A 19617-nucleotide genomic window follows, 5' to 3' on the forward strand; every position below is an offset into this window, starting at 1 on the left:
TCTCAAATCAGACTGATCACGTTGGTGTGACTCAATAATTTATACTCTAATTCGTCCTATTATAATTGCAGTCGTAAGTTATTTTATGCATACCAAGAAAAATTATATGGATGAAAATGAATAATAATTTTACAAATTTAATCTTATCATTATTAATTTATTTTTAATTTTTGTTTCTCTTATCATTAATATTATAAGAAATATGAGTGAAAAAAATTATTACATTAAAAAGCTAAAATGATAATTATTTTGAAATAAATTTTCTTTTTCACATGATGCTTGTTATGAGATGGAGGGAGTAATATTTTTGTGTGCTAATAGTTACATATCACTTTTAATATAACACAAATTTGCATGTGGTGACAAAATTATCATATGAAAATGAAAAATATAAAATGAGATAAATTGTGTATAAACTAAATGAATCTAAGATAATATGCATGTAGTTATGTGTTTTTAGCATTTCTATCCAACAAATTGTAAGGATTGTTCCTAACTAACATTTCTTCAATGAGAAAATAAATTATGTAGTGTTATTATAAAGTAATTTTATATGATCATTTAATCCACAAATTAATATGTATGAATTATAAAAATTATAACAACATATAACTACAAAACTCTTCATTAATCACTTTATCCATGACGTATTAGCAATATATTACCAAATTATGTTTTACTAAATAGAAGACAAGTGGTTTGGATTGATAAAATAATCTATCGTATAAAGAAATATGAAAATAATATCACAAAAATAATATATATATTTTTTAAATTTAGAAATACTGATTTTTATGTGAAATCTCAATGGAAGAACTACACTACAGAGTGATTAGAAATATAAGTCTCTCCTTGTGTTAAATCAATATGAGCTTACTTACCTACCCATTATAAAAAAATCCATTCATCCTTCACATCAACATATTACTAATATGGGTTACATTTTCTTTTGGCAAAATAATTGTTGTTATACCTTTGTGAGTTACACTTAAATGAATTATCATCAATTTCTTTTTTAACTAAGTGTCAAAATTTTGGCAGATCACCCATTCTTTTACTTCTTTTTTATTGAACTTTAAACATTGTCGAGTATCGTATACATAATAGTAGTTGAGTTACTTGAGTGGCATATCAAAACATTATTTTAGTTTCAACACTGCTATGTAGTATATCAAAGTTATCACCAACTCTACTCAATTGACAAGATCATTTATCTAACCATCTTCTAGTTATTGTAATAGTTGGCACAATAAACTGAAATGATCTTTCACATAACCTATCTTAATTCGTCTCATGCAAAGAAATTAGAATCATCTCACCATTAATTCAATGCATATCATATCAAGTCAGTTTAGTGTTAAATCATGTCCATATATGAAGATTCTCTGATCATTTGGCAAAGTAAATTGTAAGTTCTAAAGACGCAAGCCTAACATATACACATAAAAAAAAAACTCACGTTAATTAGTTAATGACTTTGTTCTTTGTTATTTGACATTTTATTTTTACTTTTACTTCTTTAAAATTGTAAGGTGTTAAAATGTTACTTATTTTGAAATGGTTATTTGTAACTTAATTGATTTCTATTTCGAGTAAATGGTCATTTTATTTCTTAAAATGATGTTTTAAAAAATACTTAGTCTATAAACTAATCCATTAACTCACAAATTTAACTAGCAGGTTGTATGGATCATATCAAATAAATGATGATTGCTTCTTGCACCTTCATAAATTATTTTTTGCACTTCTATCACATCTGAAAAGCTCAATCCAAAATAGAAAATTACATTCTGAATTAAACTTTTCAAAATATAATGAAGTGCAATTTTCAGAATATGATGGAGTGCAAGGAGTAAATTATGTAAGTACAAGAAGTTTTAGTCCATATAAATCACTTAACTCATTTGATTTATGGGAATTGCTTGGGGCACCTAGCAATTTTTGGAAATGTCGAAAATACCCTTATGGTATTTTCGGTTATAAATAGTAGGAGGAGTTTTTTTTATTTCTGTAACGTCATTTTTTTCACAAAATCTCTGTCACTTAGTGTAAGTTGCTTTCGTTAAGGTCGGTTTTGAAGCGTATTTGGTCTCCGGTGGTGTATGTGCATTGCTGAGGAGTATACGGTGAATTTTGGTTAATTTTCATTGTCGGAGAAGAATAGGTACGTGAAATACATACAGATTGTCAATCTATATGGTCATACAGATTTATTTATTTTGTTAATTTAATTATTAATAATTTTGTAAATTTTTTTGTACTAGTTTTAGTAATTTCAGAAAATTTGATTTGGTGATATTATTTTTGATAGCGATATAAAAAAATGTATTAAGTAATTAGAATGGTGCAAAAAGAAATACTAATGATTAATAATTAACTAACATTACATTGCTTAAAAATTAATATACTAATGATTGATAATTAAACAAATTTATATGATAATGATGATGTATTTACATGTGTTAACTAAATTATGTATTTTATTGAAGGATGTATTTATTAGATTTATATGACATTTTAATGAAAAAGTGCAGTAAAATATTTTTTTTAAACAACTATATTTGTGTGAATAACAAATGAGGTAATTGTATAATTTGTTGTCATTGAATTGAATTTGTTAAATATTTTATTAAGATGGATGAAGACCAATGGATGTATGATAGTATGATGTCTGAAGAAGTTGATATAAATATTAAAAATGAGGAAGATGTTGGTGTTAAAGTAGAACACGTTGATTGCTCTGATGCCTTTAATACTTCTCAGGTATTTGTATAGTTTGTTGTTGTTGGTACAGTAATTATATTACATAGATGTTTACTCATGTCAAACCTGATTTGAATTGTGTTCTAGTTGTTTGCTTGTCGTGATGAAGTTTTACAATGGGCTCAATCGTTGGCTCATGACATTGGATTTGTTGTCGTTATAATGAGGTCAGATAACAATACCGGTGTTCAAGGAAGAGTTGATAGCTTGTGAAAGGAGTGAGGAGTATAGGCCTAAAAAACATAATTTGGTAAAAACATGCATTGACAGTAAAAAATGTGGATGTCCGTTTAAGTTGCGTGCGAAACCAATTTCGAGAGGAGACAAATGGATGGTGAAGTTAATTTGTGGGGTTCACAACCACAAAATGGCAAAGTCATTCATTGAGCATCCATATGCGGGTTGACTGATAAAGGATGAGAAGATTGTTGTTGCTGATATGACAAAGTTCATGGTGAAACCAAGAAATATTTTGTTGATGTGGAAGAAGCACAATGACAACAATTATACAACAATCAAACAAATTTACAATGCGAGACATGCTTACCATTCTTCTATAAGAGGGAGTAACACCGAAATGCAACAACTGATGATGTTGCTTGATTGAGATCAATATATTCATTGGCATAGGCTGAAGGATGATAATGTTGTACGTGACTTGTTTTGGAATAATTATGATGCAATAAAGTTAACCAATTTTTTTAATTTGATTTTTTATCAACAGTACCTACAAAACAAATAGGTACAAACTGTCGTTGCTTGATATTGTTGGTGTTACACCAACAAGAATGACATTATCCGTCGGGTTTGCTTACTTGGAAGGAGAACGTCTTAATAATGTTGTTTGGGCTCTACAGCGATTTCGGGGTCTTTTCATAAGAGTTGATGCATTCCTCAGGGTTATTGTCACTGACAAAGATTTTTCTTTGATGAATGCAGTGAAAACTGTATTTCCGGATGCTACAAACTTATTGTGTCGGTTCCACATTGACAAGATTGTGAAGGCAAAATACAAAACCCTGGTTGCTCAAAAGAATGCATGTGATTATGTGATGGAGGTTTGGGGAAGTTTGATTGACTATCCATGTGAGAATTCTTTTGATGAGTACCTTAAAAACTTTGAAATGGCTTACTCTTCGTGACCTATATTGGTGGACTATGTATGTCAAACATGGGTAGTTTCATTCAAAGAAAGATTTGTGAAAGCATGAACCAACAAAATGATGCATCTAAGAAACACAACCACTAACAGGTATCAATATTGTTTGTTGTTTGTGTTCATTTGTTTAAGTGTTGACTTAAATGAAAATGATGCAGTTGTTTACATATTTTTGTATATTTCATCTCTAGAGTTGAGAGTACTCATTGGTCACTAAAAAGACTCTTACAAAACTCAGTTGGTTACATATAGAGTATTTAGGAAGCAATAAATAATATGATAACACCTTAATACACCCAAATTAAAGCATCTTTTAAGACAAGCACACACATAATTGGACATGTGTTTAAAATAACCTAGTACAAAAAATTACTTGACATGATATCAAAAATTCAAGATATACTTTAAATGAAATTACAAAATAGACAAAAACTCTTCACGATGTGAATGTGTCATGATAACTACCCATAAAAGACTTGAAAAATAGTCTCGTAAATTAAACAAAATAGGCTATTAAATGACAAAATGTTTTGTACAAAAAGACTCTTAAAAAGGTTAAATTAAAACAAGATATTCATCTTTATGCAGAAAAAATGCATACACTGGACACTGTACTGTATCGACAATGACAATTCTAGATTGATAGAAAGAAAGAATAATGACGGAACCCTTTTAACACCTTACTTTAAATATTTTTTTTAAAAAAAAAGCCGTATCATCTTACTCTTTTAGACAAGATTCAATTTGATAAATTCTACCAATAGTGCTTAAGAATATTGAGCGTTACTAACAGGTGTCAATAAACAAAAATGTGGAACAATTAGAAAATAGGGTGTAACTAAATTAAATTGCAGTCAGTCTCGCTAATAATAATACAGATACATGTCAAAATACATTAAGCATGATACATATTGCAAAAAAAATCTCTTCAAGCCTTGTGAAACTTCAGATGCCAATGCCATACTTAATCAGCTACAAAAGAGAAGAGTATGAAGTGATTAGTTAAATAAATAAATAAATACACTCCTAATTCATAACCATCTTCAACAGAGATCAGCTTCCAACAATAAGAGATGTGTAAAATATACATTTTTAAAAAAGAAATAGTTGAATCATACTTAATAAATAAAAATATAGCATAATTATATTTATATCCACACACACACAAAAGCATTAACAAACAACAGAAATGCACAAAACACACGGCAACGACAATTCAAACGAGAAATTAAAAAAAATAGGGAATGATAAATTTGGAGAGCCCGCGTGGCCATCACTGCCCTCAAGCAATGTGAAACAGAGAAAGGGGCTCTGACCGCGGGCAGTCTTCATTGCAGGGTTCCAACGGCGAATTCCATCTTTCAGTCGCGGGGACTCTGGGGGCAGAGCCGCCATTAAAGGAGGCTCCGCCGTCACCGTCCCCGCTGCGAGTGAAAGGATCGGAAAGGGAACAACCGCGCCGTGGCTTCCTCTGCTCAGATAAGATCAAGTAGTGTTGAGGTTCTGTTTAGGGTTTGTGCTCTGATTAAATACTACCACCACCCACCAATCCGTCTTACTCATATTCCCAAAATACCCTTGCCATTAAATCAACCCACGCTCCCTCCTTTATAAATTGTAAAAAAATTCAATTAAATAAAATACACCGTAAAAGTTAGGCATAATTTCTAATGTGCATTTTTTAGGTGTTTCTAATGTTATTTTATAATCAAAATTTAAAATTCATTTCGATAATTTGCCGTTAAAAATTAACGCAGGTTATAAAAGTGAAAGCTTAATATTATTGGAAAAATAATATTACAGACATATGGTAAATAGCATCTAAGCTTTGTCTTTTGAAAAAATATACAAAAACTATGTGATTTTAAAAAATAAAAAATCCAAATTAGATTTTCTATCATTTTAAATAAATAAATTTAGTAATTTATATAAAAAAGTTACGTAAAATTATTTTTATTAAATATAAAACAAAAAGTTGTAATTATCATAAAGTGTAACCATTAGAAAGTGCTATTTGTAGCAAATTATTCTCTTTCACTGTTTTTTTATGGCAAGCAATTATAGATGATATTACATTTTTTATTTTTCGTATAATTTTATTTCTAGTTATTCGTGAAATTGGAAATGAAAAAAAAACCACGGGATTAAATTATTTATTTTAAAAATAACAAAGTCATATCAATTGGCATGATTCACGAATGAGTTTAGATTAAATGAGATTCCGAAATGCAAATAGTTGAAAGGAGTTCAAAAAATATGAAAGAAATTCCAATTAGATAAATTTTGGAAAAAAAATTAAGTGAAAAAACCCATATTTCCATAATATTTTCATAACCTTACACATTTTATTAACTTATTGAGCCATTATTTGATATTAAACTTTATTGAACCAAACTATAAATGATTACCAGATAGAAATAAAAATGATTATTTATGTTTCAAAAATAACAAAACTGCCAACGATTTGTTATTTTATTGCATCCAAAAGCAAGAACGCGGTGAATGCAAAACAAGAGTACAATAAACTTTTTTCTGTCTATCTTTCACTTTAACTTCAATCAAACAAAATAAAATACATCATTATACGTGTTTTTTCTCTTTTCTACTATCTTTCCTCTCATTCAAGTTCCAAACATACCAATCTCAAGAGCAGTATTTACACAAGAAAAACAAAACTCTCAGCACACCCATCATGAATGCATGGTCAGACACAAGTCCATTATATCATTTTCTTGACCTTTGAATATTTTCATCCTTTGATGGCGGAGGTGAGATAGGAGATGAGTAGGCTGCATGATAAGAAGAGGAAACAAGTTGTGCTGCAGCAGGAACAGCCCCACCTGCAGTTATGCAAGTGAAACGGTTATCAAACATGGTACATCCCCGAAAGGATAAAACAAACGTCATCCAACTCTTCATATAAATGAAGAATTTCGTGACTTGGATTGTCAGATGTTAACATGGTAAACACAAAGCTTTTCTTCAATCAACGCAACCACAACTTGAAAAGTTTACCGTGTCAATCAAGAGTCAAGACTATTCAAATATATCAACAGAATAACTGGCACTCCGTAGAAATAGAAAACATAATCAAGGTAAGTATGCTTTGTCACAACTCAGAAAACAAAAGTTATTTTTTTACTTCTGAATATAACAAATTTTTGTGGGCGTTCTTGTTTTTCTGAAATTTTCCCTACAAAGTTACACATTTCTCAGCCTTAGGACTGAAACCAAAGACCAACGGAGTGTAAAAGCCAAGTAAAATAACATGTTCAGAAACTCACCTGCCAGGCCTGCACAGGCTGAAGACAATACTATCACAGGTGGTGCCTGAATTGCAGAAAGGTTTATGTCAGTATGACTGTAAAATGGTTTAGACTGAATTAAGAAGGATCATAGACACATAGTATTCAAATGTTCAACTTGTGAGTGAAAGCTCTATGACTATGATGCTTCAACATCTATGAAACTTCATTCCAAAAGATACAGCAAAATATGTAACGACTGCAACCTCAATGGTACAAATTACACATTTAAACAAAGAAGAAATAACTCCAGCTGAATTTATAGGCAATAAAAAGCATTAGCATTGGACTCGGAAATCAACCAAATGATGTATGCATCAAAACAAGGCTGATCCAAAATGGATAACAATGATGATCCAAGATGGTGCAGCAACAACTTTAGCTGTTTTAGAAAATGTAACTAAAATTTCCTAAGGGAAACAATAAAAAAGGTTTGTAGTGGATGTATAAAAGTAAATTTTAGAAAAGATGCTTCAAGAATGTAAACAAAAGCATAACCCTCCCCCCAACCCCTCTCCCAAAAATATCATTTCCCCTTTTGAAAAGTGAAAATTCACTCTTTCTATCTCGTCCAAAATTTAGTCATCAAAGAATTATGTGTGTACTGTGTAGGAAACATGGCAGGAATGAACTAATAATCACAGCGAATCCTCCAATTTTAAGTTCTATTCATGAGTATTTTGCAGATTACAGAATGATATAAGTCATTTCACTTATATATAAAGGGGCAAAATGACTCTAGATCAGCAGACGAAGCAAGGGTGTCTAGGTCACAGCCTCACAGGTGCTGTACCTTTAACACTGTATGAAAGGTCACAGGGTATCCTATCTGTTAACTGTCTCATGAATTGTGATGTCATAGATATGCAACAATAATTTCAATACCTTATATGGTTTTATTTTGTATATTTACGAGTTTACATAAAGTTGCCAACAACAACAGCATCACTTCGTCATTCATTAGGAGGATAATAAGAAAGAAGTACAGAATCTTAGTTAAGAATCTATACATCATTTCTTAGTAAAAGAAAGGAAATTTCCAAGTTCATAAATCATAACTGGTAACATTTTTTAAGAATTAAGAACTAATATGATGTGCTTAAGTCATATGATAGAACATTATTAACTTTTAGGATGCTTAATTTTATAATCTAAGAGTTCATTAGTCAATGATTTACATCTCTGAAGTATTCAATATGAGGAAAAACCATGAACTATTGCAATAAGCCAAAATTTAGTACAGATAAATGAATAAAACTAAAAAAATACCAATAAAAGCACTAAAAAACTTACACCAATGAGAAAATGCAACCACATGGGTCCTTTGATCCTTCTTTGGACAATTGGCATAACTGCATCAGAGAACAAAATTACTTTTGAATACAATACATATGTGAAAATATGTAGGCTTCATGGACATGAGATTCCGTGCTAGAGAGGGATTGGTAGTCAAAGAAACAATACATGCACTGACAATATAAAGTCTTCTACACTGACATTCAATCATAAACCACCAGTATGACAAACTCACTAAGTTTTATAATAACTACCTTAAAAGTCATCCTAACAATGATTTCTAATTAGTTAACATTGTAAAAACTTTCGCTAACAGTACATGTCCATTTTGAAGATTCGAGGCATAATATTGCAATCATCTAAGAAAATAAGTATAAATACACATTCATAGAGTTTTGTTTCTAAATACTAAAATCAATCGTTTAGTTACTAAATATTAAAACTTTTAGTTCGGAAGATGAACAATTTCCACAATTAAAATTTACAGACAAATCAAACTTAATCGTTCTCGTTCATCATGTTTACAACCCAAGTCAAGTTTGAGTACAATACATCTTAAAGGCAATACAGACAAAACAACAGGCAGCAACTGATCACTATGATGAATTACCCCCTTACATTTTAGAGAATCTTAGCAAGCTAATATATGCTATAATATAAATCAAACAGTGAGGAACAAGAAGGCATACCAAGATTGAATCCATAAAATGCACTTGCCACGCCGCCAACGGCAGAACCAATCTGAAATGTTCAAACCCCACAAACAAAGATCAGAAATTTCGCACACCCATATAAATATGGAAGAATAAAATGAAATGGGTGTGAAGAATTTACCATGGAGAAGCTATCCCTAATGAGAGGCGAAACGGTCCAGTGACTGGTTTCCTGAAGAAAAGTCAAAAGTTAGAAAGAAAGAAAAACAAAAGGGATAAAATTGATAAGAGAGAATGGAAGAATAGTAATTGCGAAGAAATATAACATACCATGTCTTTGGAAAGGGGTCCTGCGCAGTGATGGCATCGAACGTTTTGATCACTGTTACTGAATTTGGAGGCTTCCATGGCACTGTGTTGCATAGCGCATAACCTAGCCAGAACAAATAAAAAGGATGGTGGAGGAGGGAGGGCGGGACTTGGAGTCGTTGTGATCGAAGACGGTGGAGCTTCGGAGAAGGTAGAAGGATAAATTTGGAAAGACAACTTTAAAAAGAATAAATAAAACATAAAAATAAAAATAAAAAGTCTCAGCCATCTCAAACTGCAAAATATTTGTAAATCAATAACCTGCTTGTATTATTTTTATAGGATAAAATATGTTTTTATCTTTATAAGATTACAAATTTCCAAAGATTTTAGTCCTTTGAAAATTTTTGTCTCATTTTCTTTCTTTTAATCTTCAATTATAAGTAATATTTTTTCTGAATAGTTATATTTAATATTTAATTGCAATTATAAGCCATCAGAAAATATACTTTGAAAATTAATAGTTGAGTGTTTTTTAATTAAAAAGATGAAAATAAGACATGACTTTTTTAAAGACTAAAAACTAAAAAAAAAATATGTTACCTTTTTAAACTTCATTGGAGTTTTGTGGAAGAAAAAAAAGGAATAAATAATCACTTTGATAACTCAAAGTGTAATTCATTGTCATTTGGGTTTTTAAAAGTATTTAAATTTCAAAGATAATATTAAAAAGTATAATTTAATTATCACTTTTTAGTCATTGAAGACTTTGGTTAAAGTTAATATATCTATTTATCTGATATATTATTTATCTATATAATAATGATTATACACACAAGTGATAATCCGATGGATATAGTAGTTAATACATATAAATGAATGACACAAGACAATTCAGTCAATTTGATCTTTGACTAAACTATCATGTGCACATCATAATTGTTAGATATGCATAAAATTAATATGTGTCATCATGTGTTTATTGTCAAAATGTTATATAGGTATATAGTGTGTCGTGTAAGATAAGACAAATTACATTTTTTATGTCTTCTTTTTATAAAAATTTTAAGAATAAGGATATGTTAGGTTAAAGTTTGAGAATTTAAGTTTGGATAAGATTTATTTTACAAACTTAGGGGGTGTTTGGTTTGATTTCTATTTTTATTTTCATTGAAAATAGAAAATGACGATAAAAATGTGTTTGACTAGATTTTTGAAAATATTTTTAGTGAAAATGAAAACAAGAAACAACCAGAAAATAAAAATAATAAAATCTCATTGTCAGTTTTCAATTGAAAATAGGAACTTCATTTTGGGTAAAATGAAAATAAAATGATAAAGAATGTAATTTTAAACAAATTTAAAGATACAAAAAAGATCAGAAGTCTATAGCATAAATTTTCAGTGTTTTTATTTCTTGAAAACAGAAAACAAGAAATCAAACCAAATATATTTTCAGAATTCTAATCTTTTGAAAATGAAAACAATTTTTAAAAAATGAAAATCCAAACCAAACACCCCTTAGTTTGCAAAAGTATCTCTCGTCTTGCTTCTATCTCATATGTAGTTTCAAAGCAAAATTATAACAAAATTTAGTTTAAGATTTGACTCAACTGAAAACCAAACAATTGTTTAGTTTTACTTTTTAAACATATTTTTAGCCTCCAATCTGAAAACCAAATGCACTTACACTTTTGAAGATCAAATGGTTATTTACCCCCCAACAAATCACTTCCGTCCAATTGGATTAGGAAAGGCTGGACAGCGTGTTACTAGAATTGGATTTTGTGCAATCGTGATTTAGCTGTAAAACAAATTTGTAATTAAAAATAAACTTTTATTATTATTATTATTATTACTTTTTTTATATTATATTCAATTATAATTTTTTTATGAATTTAATTAATATGGACTGACAACATAAAAAACAATTATATTTTCAATCAATCATAAAATATCATTTCTTCAAAAGTCACAATACTATAAACACCGACAGTGACGGTATATAATAATTAATTTTTTTATTTCATTTTTTACCTACTTTATACTCTTTTTTTCATTACACAACGAATTACATTTATCGCTTTATAACTTTCCTTTTTCATCTAAGTGTAAGCTTTCAAAGAGTGTCAAAACATCATTTTGCTATTTAATTTAGCCTTGAATTAGCCTTGGGCTACCAATGGCTATCTTTCTTTTAACATATCCTTTCATATAGAATCATATTCACTCTCACAGGTATCAAATCTAATATAATCATATATCATTTATTATAATAATCATAGATAGCTATTTATATGATATGATCAAACTAAATATCATCATATTATAAAGCTGATGATCTGAATTGAAGACTAGGACAATTCCATCAGAAAAAAAAAAGTGGAAAAGGTACTGGAATTATCCAAGGGGGGACAAACTAATCACCAATCAATTAGCAAGGGAACAGTCCAAATGTCAATCAACAAGGTCATTTCCCAGATGAAAGAAAAGTTGAAGGTAACTCAAAATCTTATTAAAACATCTAAACATGGCAATTCCCATAATTGATATTAGTCCCAATGAATGCTGAAAAAAGCATCTGATTACAATTAGTAAAAAGTTAGGTGGGGAAGTGAGAATCCATTTTTTGTGGCTTCCGCAGAAGAAGAATAACGTAATTCTTTACTTCAGAATATAATATATGGGCTTTAATCTAAGTTAAGATTCTGATATTCTCATTCCAAAGAATCTTTGAAACTTTCCTTTTTCCCTTTATTTTTCTCCCTTTTCCCCGCGAGGAATAGCATTCCGTGGTCATTTCTCGCTTTTCATATGAACCAATGCTAATATGCCATATATGTGCTCAACAAAATCACAGCCAGTAACCCTCTCAACAAATGGTTTTTTCTCATGATTGACCATTTAGTCCACAAGTTGATTCTCACTTGTGAGTTGTGTCCTGTGCTTCTCATTTCATAGCTGCTTCTAGAACTCAAAACTCAAGTGAATCTATCTTACATTAATGTAACATGTAAAAAATAATGAAATAAACATAACCAAGAATAAAAACTTATGTCCCATGTCACAGGTGGGACATTACCATATTGTAAGATAAAGCCAATTGGACACTACTAGAAAATAGAAAGAGACAAGTACTAGTCCTCGGTTCTGTACAAGCACAAACTCTTTAAAGATGCAATTGAAAGTAGTAAGGACAGATTGTCAGCATCAAGTAAAGATGACTATCAATACGAGAAAAAAAATGAAAAGAAAGAAAAACGGTTCCATGCAAGAATGAGCATGATATATCAAAGCTGCCAAAACAAAGTTATGCCATAAATGGATTTGGTTTTGAAGACTTAACAGCTTTATGTGATTATCTGAATGCAAACTGAAACAGAATCAAAGCATGGTTTCAGCTAAAAAGAAATGGCATGAAAGTTGTAGCAACAAATTTTTCTATGTATGGTTATTTCTGATTACATAAAAAACAATCAGTCGTCATTGCATGGTCAACAATGATATAAAATTAAACATGCAATGCAGAACAAAGACTTACACCAATTGGTAGATAGAAGCAATACCAAAAGGTGAACATAAAGGTTAGTTACTTAGTTTCCTTTATTCTCTTCCAATAACATCCTCGTTTTGATTTTTTTATGCTTATGCTCCTTTTCGTTGTCACCTGGGAGTATAATATTAAACACCTCCCATATTTTTGCGATGGGATACATTCTAATTCTATATACTAAGAAAAAGTAGACCTCTCGAGTTACATGAAGAGTTATGATGAGTGTGTTTTTATTTACTTTTTGATGAAATTTAAAGTCTTGTAGTAGTGCTCAAGATGACAACTTCAAATAAATGCTCTTTGCCAAGTGGTTATACTAAGTCCATCTAAGGAGAAAATTCGATATCAAGACGGAAAAGTACCAAATCAATCCTCTTGCCCAAATTATTCCAATCCACATGCAAGAAAACTACTTAGGAACTCAGCTTTAACTTTATCCAAAGTCTCTTGGGATTCTCCTGGCCGCATTAAATATTCTCAAAAATCAGAATAAAGAACACGAACAAGGAGAAGTAATATCAAGATACTGTTCAAGGAGTCTTTGGTTAGGTCAATTTATTTTCATGGTTTCCGTAAGTTGTTCTTAAAATGTTCATCTTACTGACCTCTTTAGCACCTGACGAACTGGTATCATCTAATCAGATACGGTTTACAAATGGCCCTCTACTCCTACATTTATGTGATGACAAGTTGTTTTCTGTTTTATGACTTATTATAATCTAATTTATTCTGTATTAGCTGTTAATCATTTAAATGTTCTTCATCGAATTTTAATCACCTAGCATTACACCACTTACTCTTACAGTACAGTGTACAACACTACAATCTTTCTTTCCAATTGAAAAATGGAGATTTGCATGCACTTGACACATGCATTGCCTGTGGAAAGCGTGGCTTTAATTAAAATTGAATCAGATTCTAATACATTTTCTAATTATATTCATAGTGGTTTAGCATAGTATATGTCATTTAGTGAAAGGAAAGTTCCCCATGGATAAGAACAAGTGTATACAGGAATTTATTTTTTTTAAAGTGCATGTGGTAACATAAGGAATGACAAATGTACCACCTATTCTTAGTTCTTACACAAGTATCAGCTACATTATCCATGGTACAAGTCAAGGGCAAGGGAAGTGGTCCTATGCTATAGTACTGTATTTAACCAAATGCAAGTATAAAAGCAAGTACAATTCTTCTATATTTCCCTTTTTATTAGGTCCCGCATGCTTAGGATTCCAGAGGATGGGGCCTGAGTTTTTGTGCCAAAGAAAGAATGAAAAGTTCAGGGTCCATCTTCCTTATATTTTAAAGGGTGCAGGCTGAATAAGTACCAAACTTATTGAAGGAGACAAAACAGAATGTGTTCTTATTCTATTCCTTACCTCCAAACAGTTCCATGGTGCTCTAGTCAATGGAATCCTTCATCTATAGTTCTTCGTATATAACCAATTAAGGCCTTCCTTCATGTCTTTCTCTGCAAAATTTACCAAAGATAACATTCAACCAACCCCATATATCATGCTACTAAAGAACTATGTACATTAACAAAGGAGATGTAAATGGCTCCAATATCAATGGTGGAACAACAAATTTAGGCTTCTAAGTTCTAGGAATCTTCCTCTGGAACATAAATAATGGCTGTTCCAAGTCGAGAGGGATATCAGATTCCCTAGAACCAAGTCAGAAAAAAAAAAAAATACTCCTTCAAATGTGAGCATATGATTCCCACTTTTACCTGGCAAACGAATAAAAATGCATATTGGGTTAAAATTTGAAGGATCAATTCTGGAACCTAATGCAGTTTTGAAATTGATATTTGCACATAACTTTTTATGCATATCTAAATATTAAAATGTTTTGATTTGTATGCAATTCCTGCACAGGAAACCCATAATGTGTGTGGATAAAGGTTGTGCATGGGAAAAAAAATAAATTATTTCCAAAGTTTTATTGCAGAGGAACTCAAATGGAAAGCACTATCTGAGAATGGAAAAATGGAACTAGAAAAAGGGGTCCACTAGTGAACAAAAGTAGGAAGGAATAATATCTATTTCTCATGTCACCGCACATAAGGATTAAGTTGGGTTTTCTATTGGTTCTATCCAAGATTCCATGGGATTACTAGCTCCCCTCCAGCTCTCAAATATAAATAACAGTTTCAGCATGCTTTCCACTGAAGAAGTGTGTATAAGAGAAACAAGACAAGCACAACAAGCATTCTGAAATTCTCTTATTTGTTAGTATCAGGACTAGTAACAATTAACCTTGAAAATAAAGCTTCATCTAGTTTTATCTTCCATAGGTAGAAAAGTGATCAAGAGAATACACAAGTCACCAGGTAATTACACAACTGGTCGTCAGCACTGGGAATTAAGTTGTTAGTTTTTTATATGTTGGGGTGCTTATAAATGACTTTTGTAGGTGGGAATGTACCATCATCACCAACACCAAGGAAAAAACATTCATTCTTCTTCCAGAATGCCAATCCCCTCTGAGAGGCACATGTTCCTTCAAACAGGAAATGGATCTGGTGATTCTGGACTTGTGCTTTCAACTGATGCTAAGCCTAGATTAAAATGGACACCAGATCTTCATGCCAGGTTTATAGAAGCAGTCAACCAGTTAGGGGGAGCTGACAGTGAGTATACACATCAGCTTTTGGATCATCAAATTTTGAGGAACATAGAATTTGAGTTCACTAATGCAATTTACAATCTCTCCATTGCAGAGGCAACTCCAAAAACAGTAATGAAACTCATGGGAATTCCAGGGCTTACCTTATATCATCTAAAGAGCCATCTTCAGGTAAAATCATTTGTGATCTGTATTACTACACTTTGGTTATAGGATTCCATTCATTTTATGCCTTACATCTTCAGTACCTGCATTATTTCATCAGTACTTGCAAGCCATTTGAATTTCAGTATCATTCTGCCTCCCAAGTTGAGAATTAAACCTAGTTTGTGCTAACCAAAGTCTCTACCTATAGGATACCTGTAAGTTTCATTTCGTTAAATAGAAAATTCTTCTTCATTTAAGACTTTCACACCATACGAGTTAGAAGGATGTTACACATAAAGAAACGTGCATATCAAATTTGTTTCCTTTCTTCTTGTCCTAATTGTTGTTTTGGAATTGGCATAAATGTTTTCAAACACTATTATGTAAAAAAATATGTGTATAGAAGTCATGCACAAATCATGATCTATCCCTCCTTCACCATAGTTGATCATATTCGTAAATTTACTTTATTGTCATCTTGAAATCATTAGTCTCAGGTTTCAGACCTTATAAGTTGTAATGGTTTGCAAGTTATATGCTTTTGCTAAATTATATATCATATATTAGCAAAGTTATCCTGTCTGATGCATCATAGAGATCTGAAAGTTTGTTATTTGAAGAAAATTTGTCATATGTAACATGCACATAACCAGAAGCGCAAAATTAATTTTCCATCAAAACTTGTCTGGTGCAATTACTGATCTTTTCTGTTTTGCCACCAGAAGTATAGATTGAGCAAGAATCTGCATGGACAAAGCAACAACGTAACATACAAAATCAGTAAGAGACCAACCTCTTTTCATTGTTCTGAACTACTAATAAACCAGAGAGCTGTTTCTGATGGTTCAACTTACCTTACCAGCAACAAGTGCATCAACTGGGGAGAGACTTTCTGAAACAAATGGAACTCACATGAACAAATTAAGCCTTGGACCGCAGGCCAACAAGTAAGAAAAGTTAAACATTTTTCACATGCTTCATGTAATCTTGCATGACATGAACATTCTATTGTTTAAATATTGTATATTTATACTAATGTTCAATGCCTTTTTGCCAGAGATTTGCATATAAGCGAGGCACTGCAGATGCAGATTGAGGTTCAGAGAAGGCTCAATGAACAACTTGAGGTGAATCTTAGTAACAACTTACTATGCATGCATCTTCCAACCATAGTAATAAAGAGTAAATAATCTATGCACTGATACTATAAAAGTTTTTTACATTGTCCTCCAATTATAAACCGCATGCATAGTAAGTTTATTGACTTTTGTAATAACTATCTTAGAAATCATATCAAAGATAATTTCTGATTAATTAACAATATAAAAAGATTTTATACTAATGGTGCATAGAAATTAAACTCTTATATTAAACTAGTGATCTGTCCGAATGATAGGGCACACAGCTTTTGGCTTTTTGACTTCCAAGTTTATTTCACAAATTCTTACAAATTATCCTGTACCCTTTCAGGTACAAAGACACTTGCAGCTTAGGATAGAGGCCCAAGGAAAATACCTTCAGTCTGTGTTGGAGAAAGCTCAAGAGACTCTTGGCAGACAAAATTTGGGAGTAGTAGGAATTGAAGCTGCCAAAGTTCAACTTTCAGAGCTGGTATCCAAAGTCTCATCACAGTGCCTCAACTCAGCATTCACAGAGCCGAAGGATTTGCAAGGATTTTTCCCTCAGCAAACACAAACCAACCCGCCAAACGATTGCTCAATGGACAGTTGCCTCACATCCAGTGACAGATCACAAAAGGAGCAAGAGATTCAAAATGGCTTAAGACACTTCAACAGCCATGTGTTCATGGAACATAAGGAAGCCACAGAAGCTCCCAACAACCTTAGGAACCCTGAACTCAAGTGGTGTGAAGATGGGAAAAAGAACACCTTCCTTGCCCCATTGAGCAAGAATGAAGAAAGAAGAAACTATGCTGCTGAAAGCAGTCCCAACAACTTATCCATGTCCATTGGACTTGAAAGAGAAACAGAAAATGGAATCAACTTGTATCCTGAGAGACTAATCACAGAAAGCCAATCAGATGGTGAGTTCCAGCATAGGAACAGAATCAAGCCAGAAACATTGAAACCAGTGGATGAAAAAGTTTCTCAAGATTATAGGTTGCCTGCTTCTTACTTTGCAGCAGCAAGATTGGACCTAAACACTCATGGAGACAATGAAGCTGCAACCACTTGTAAACAACTGGACTTGAATAGATTCAGTTGGAGCTGAGAAGACACAGAAAAAGTATATAAAAAAAAAAAACAGTTATGATTCTTCAAAATTTGATTCAGCATAAGAGGAAGATAGTAGGTAGGAACATTGTGTTGTTAGTTACTACAGTACAATTTCAGCTGCCCTTTCTTTCAACCCAACAAATGACCAGATATAAGTCATTTTTAGCCAAATGAAATAAGTTGCAACAAGATCAGTGATAAATTTGTAAACAATCATTACAAAGGAGATAGCTCCAGCAACATAAGGTTTTATTCTAGTTTATTCAAAATTCATGACATCATGTAACATGCATTAATTACTCTTCAGACCAACTTCTATTCGAATTAAAGATTAAAATGACACTAGTATATAAAATGGCGTTAGTTTTACTCTAAATATCACACCTCTGCATGCTTATAGCAATCATGGGTTATTTAAAATTCTGAAAGTGTTCATGTTATTCACCAAACGCCCCATTGGAAACATTCATGGTCTAATGTAAACACCAAACGCCCCATTGGAAACATATTAATTGATTGGAAATAATTGATCCATAAAAAGTTTATCATGAATGAAACGATGGGCCAAAATCCACGAGCTTCAAATGTTTGGATCAATTCATCATGTTACCAACATCATACCGTGCATGAATAATTGCTTTCAGTGAAGGGCTGAATGCTATTGAAAATTTATAGCATACTCATGTTACACGGTCGCACTTAATTAAGCATACCTAGACAATAAATTATTGACACATAATTACTTGACAATTTGTTAAGAAATAATTGCTCTATCGCATCTAATTTTGGCATTCCAAAATTGCATAGTATTTTCTTAGTTTTTTATTTATTTAAAATGAAGTATTTTCTTAATTTAAAGAAATAAATGGATGTAATAATACAAGAAAAAAGAACTTATTTTAATCTACAAAAAGAAAAACTTAGGTCTTAACAGTTTGACATCAATTTAGTCTGTCAATCGTATAAAATAATGGTATCAATTTAATCCCTCAATATTATGACCTATACAAATAAAAGTAATTTTGATATTTTTTTTTTGTGATTGAGGAATCAAATTAAAGCCAATTTTTTTAAAAGACCAATTTAATGGCATTTTTTTAATTATATAATAATTACCATTTCCACTCAATAAAAAAAGTCAATGATATATTTACCTAAAATTTGTATTAAAGTATACATTATATAACGCCCAAAAGTTTATTACTAATTTTCTTTATTTGTATATATTTACTCTCTTGAAACACAACACGTTCCATATTTTTTAATTATATCAATCTTTTATTTAACTCATTCTAATTTGCATGTAGCAAAGTTTAGTTTAAATATTGTCAAATAAAACTATTTAATTTATACAAACTAGTGCATTGACCGGTTTTGTCTTTTTATATTCAAGATGAAAAAAGTGATAATAAATGAGTTTAAATTAAATTCTCTACCAAAAAAATTAAATTATATTTATATAATAAATGAAATGTTTAAAAATATCTGCAAGTAATTGGTGTTTTAAAAGTTTATCCTTTTTTAATTATCTAAATTTTAAATAAGTAATAACTAATTTAAC

At 31.0% G+C, this 19617-nt stretch overlaps 2 protein-coding genes across 2 annotated transcripts; one reads left to right on the forward strand and one right to left on the reverse strand.

The window, feature by feature from the left end:
- Positions 1–6367: 6367 nt before the first annotated feature.
- Positions 6368–9726, reverse strand: LOC114378607. Its single transcript, XM_028337254.1, has 6 exons — positions 9507–9726; positions 9358–9408; positions 9213–9264; positions 8521–8579; positions 7207–7252; positions 6368–6762 (listed from the first exon to the last, which is right to left on the reverse strand). The coding sequence occupies exons 1-6, from the start codon at positions 9597–9599 to the stop codon at positions 6647–6649; spliced, it is 417 nt and encodes a 138-aa protein (XP_028193055.1). The 5' UTR covers positions 9600–9726; the 3' UTR covers positions 6368–6646.
- Positions 9727–15195: 5469 nt separating this feature from the next.
- Positions 15196–18332, forward strand: LOC114378517 (myb-related protein 2-like). Its single transcript, XM_028337116.1, has 7 exons — positions 15196–15376; positions 15460–15676; positions 15767–15843; positions 16542–16599; positions 16682–16766; positions 16877–16946; positions 17290–18332. The coding sequence occupies exons 2-7, from the start codon at positions 15466–15468 to the stop codon at positions 18049–18051; spliced, it is 1263 nt and encodes a 420-aa protein (XP_028192917.1). The 5' UTR covers positions 15196–15376; positions 15460–15465; the 3' UTR covers positions 18052–18332.
- The last annotated feature ends 1285 nt before the right edge of the window (positions 18333–19617 follow it).

The sequence above is a fragment of the Glycine soja genome, chromosome 12 (genome assembly GCF_004193775.1).
Source record: "Glycine soja cultivar W05 chromosome 12, ASM419377v2, whole genome shotgun sequence".
In the NCBI taxonomy this organism is placed as follows: domain Eukaryota; kingdom Viridiplantae; phylum Streptophyta; class Magnoliopsida; order Fabales; family Fabaceae; genus Glycine; species Glycine soja.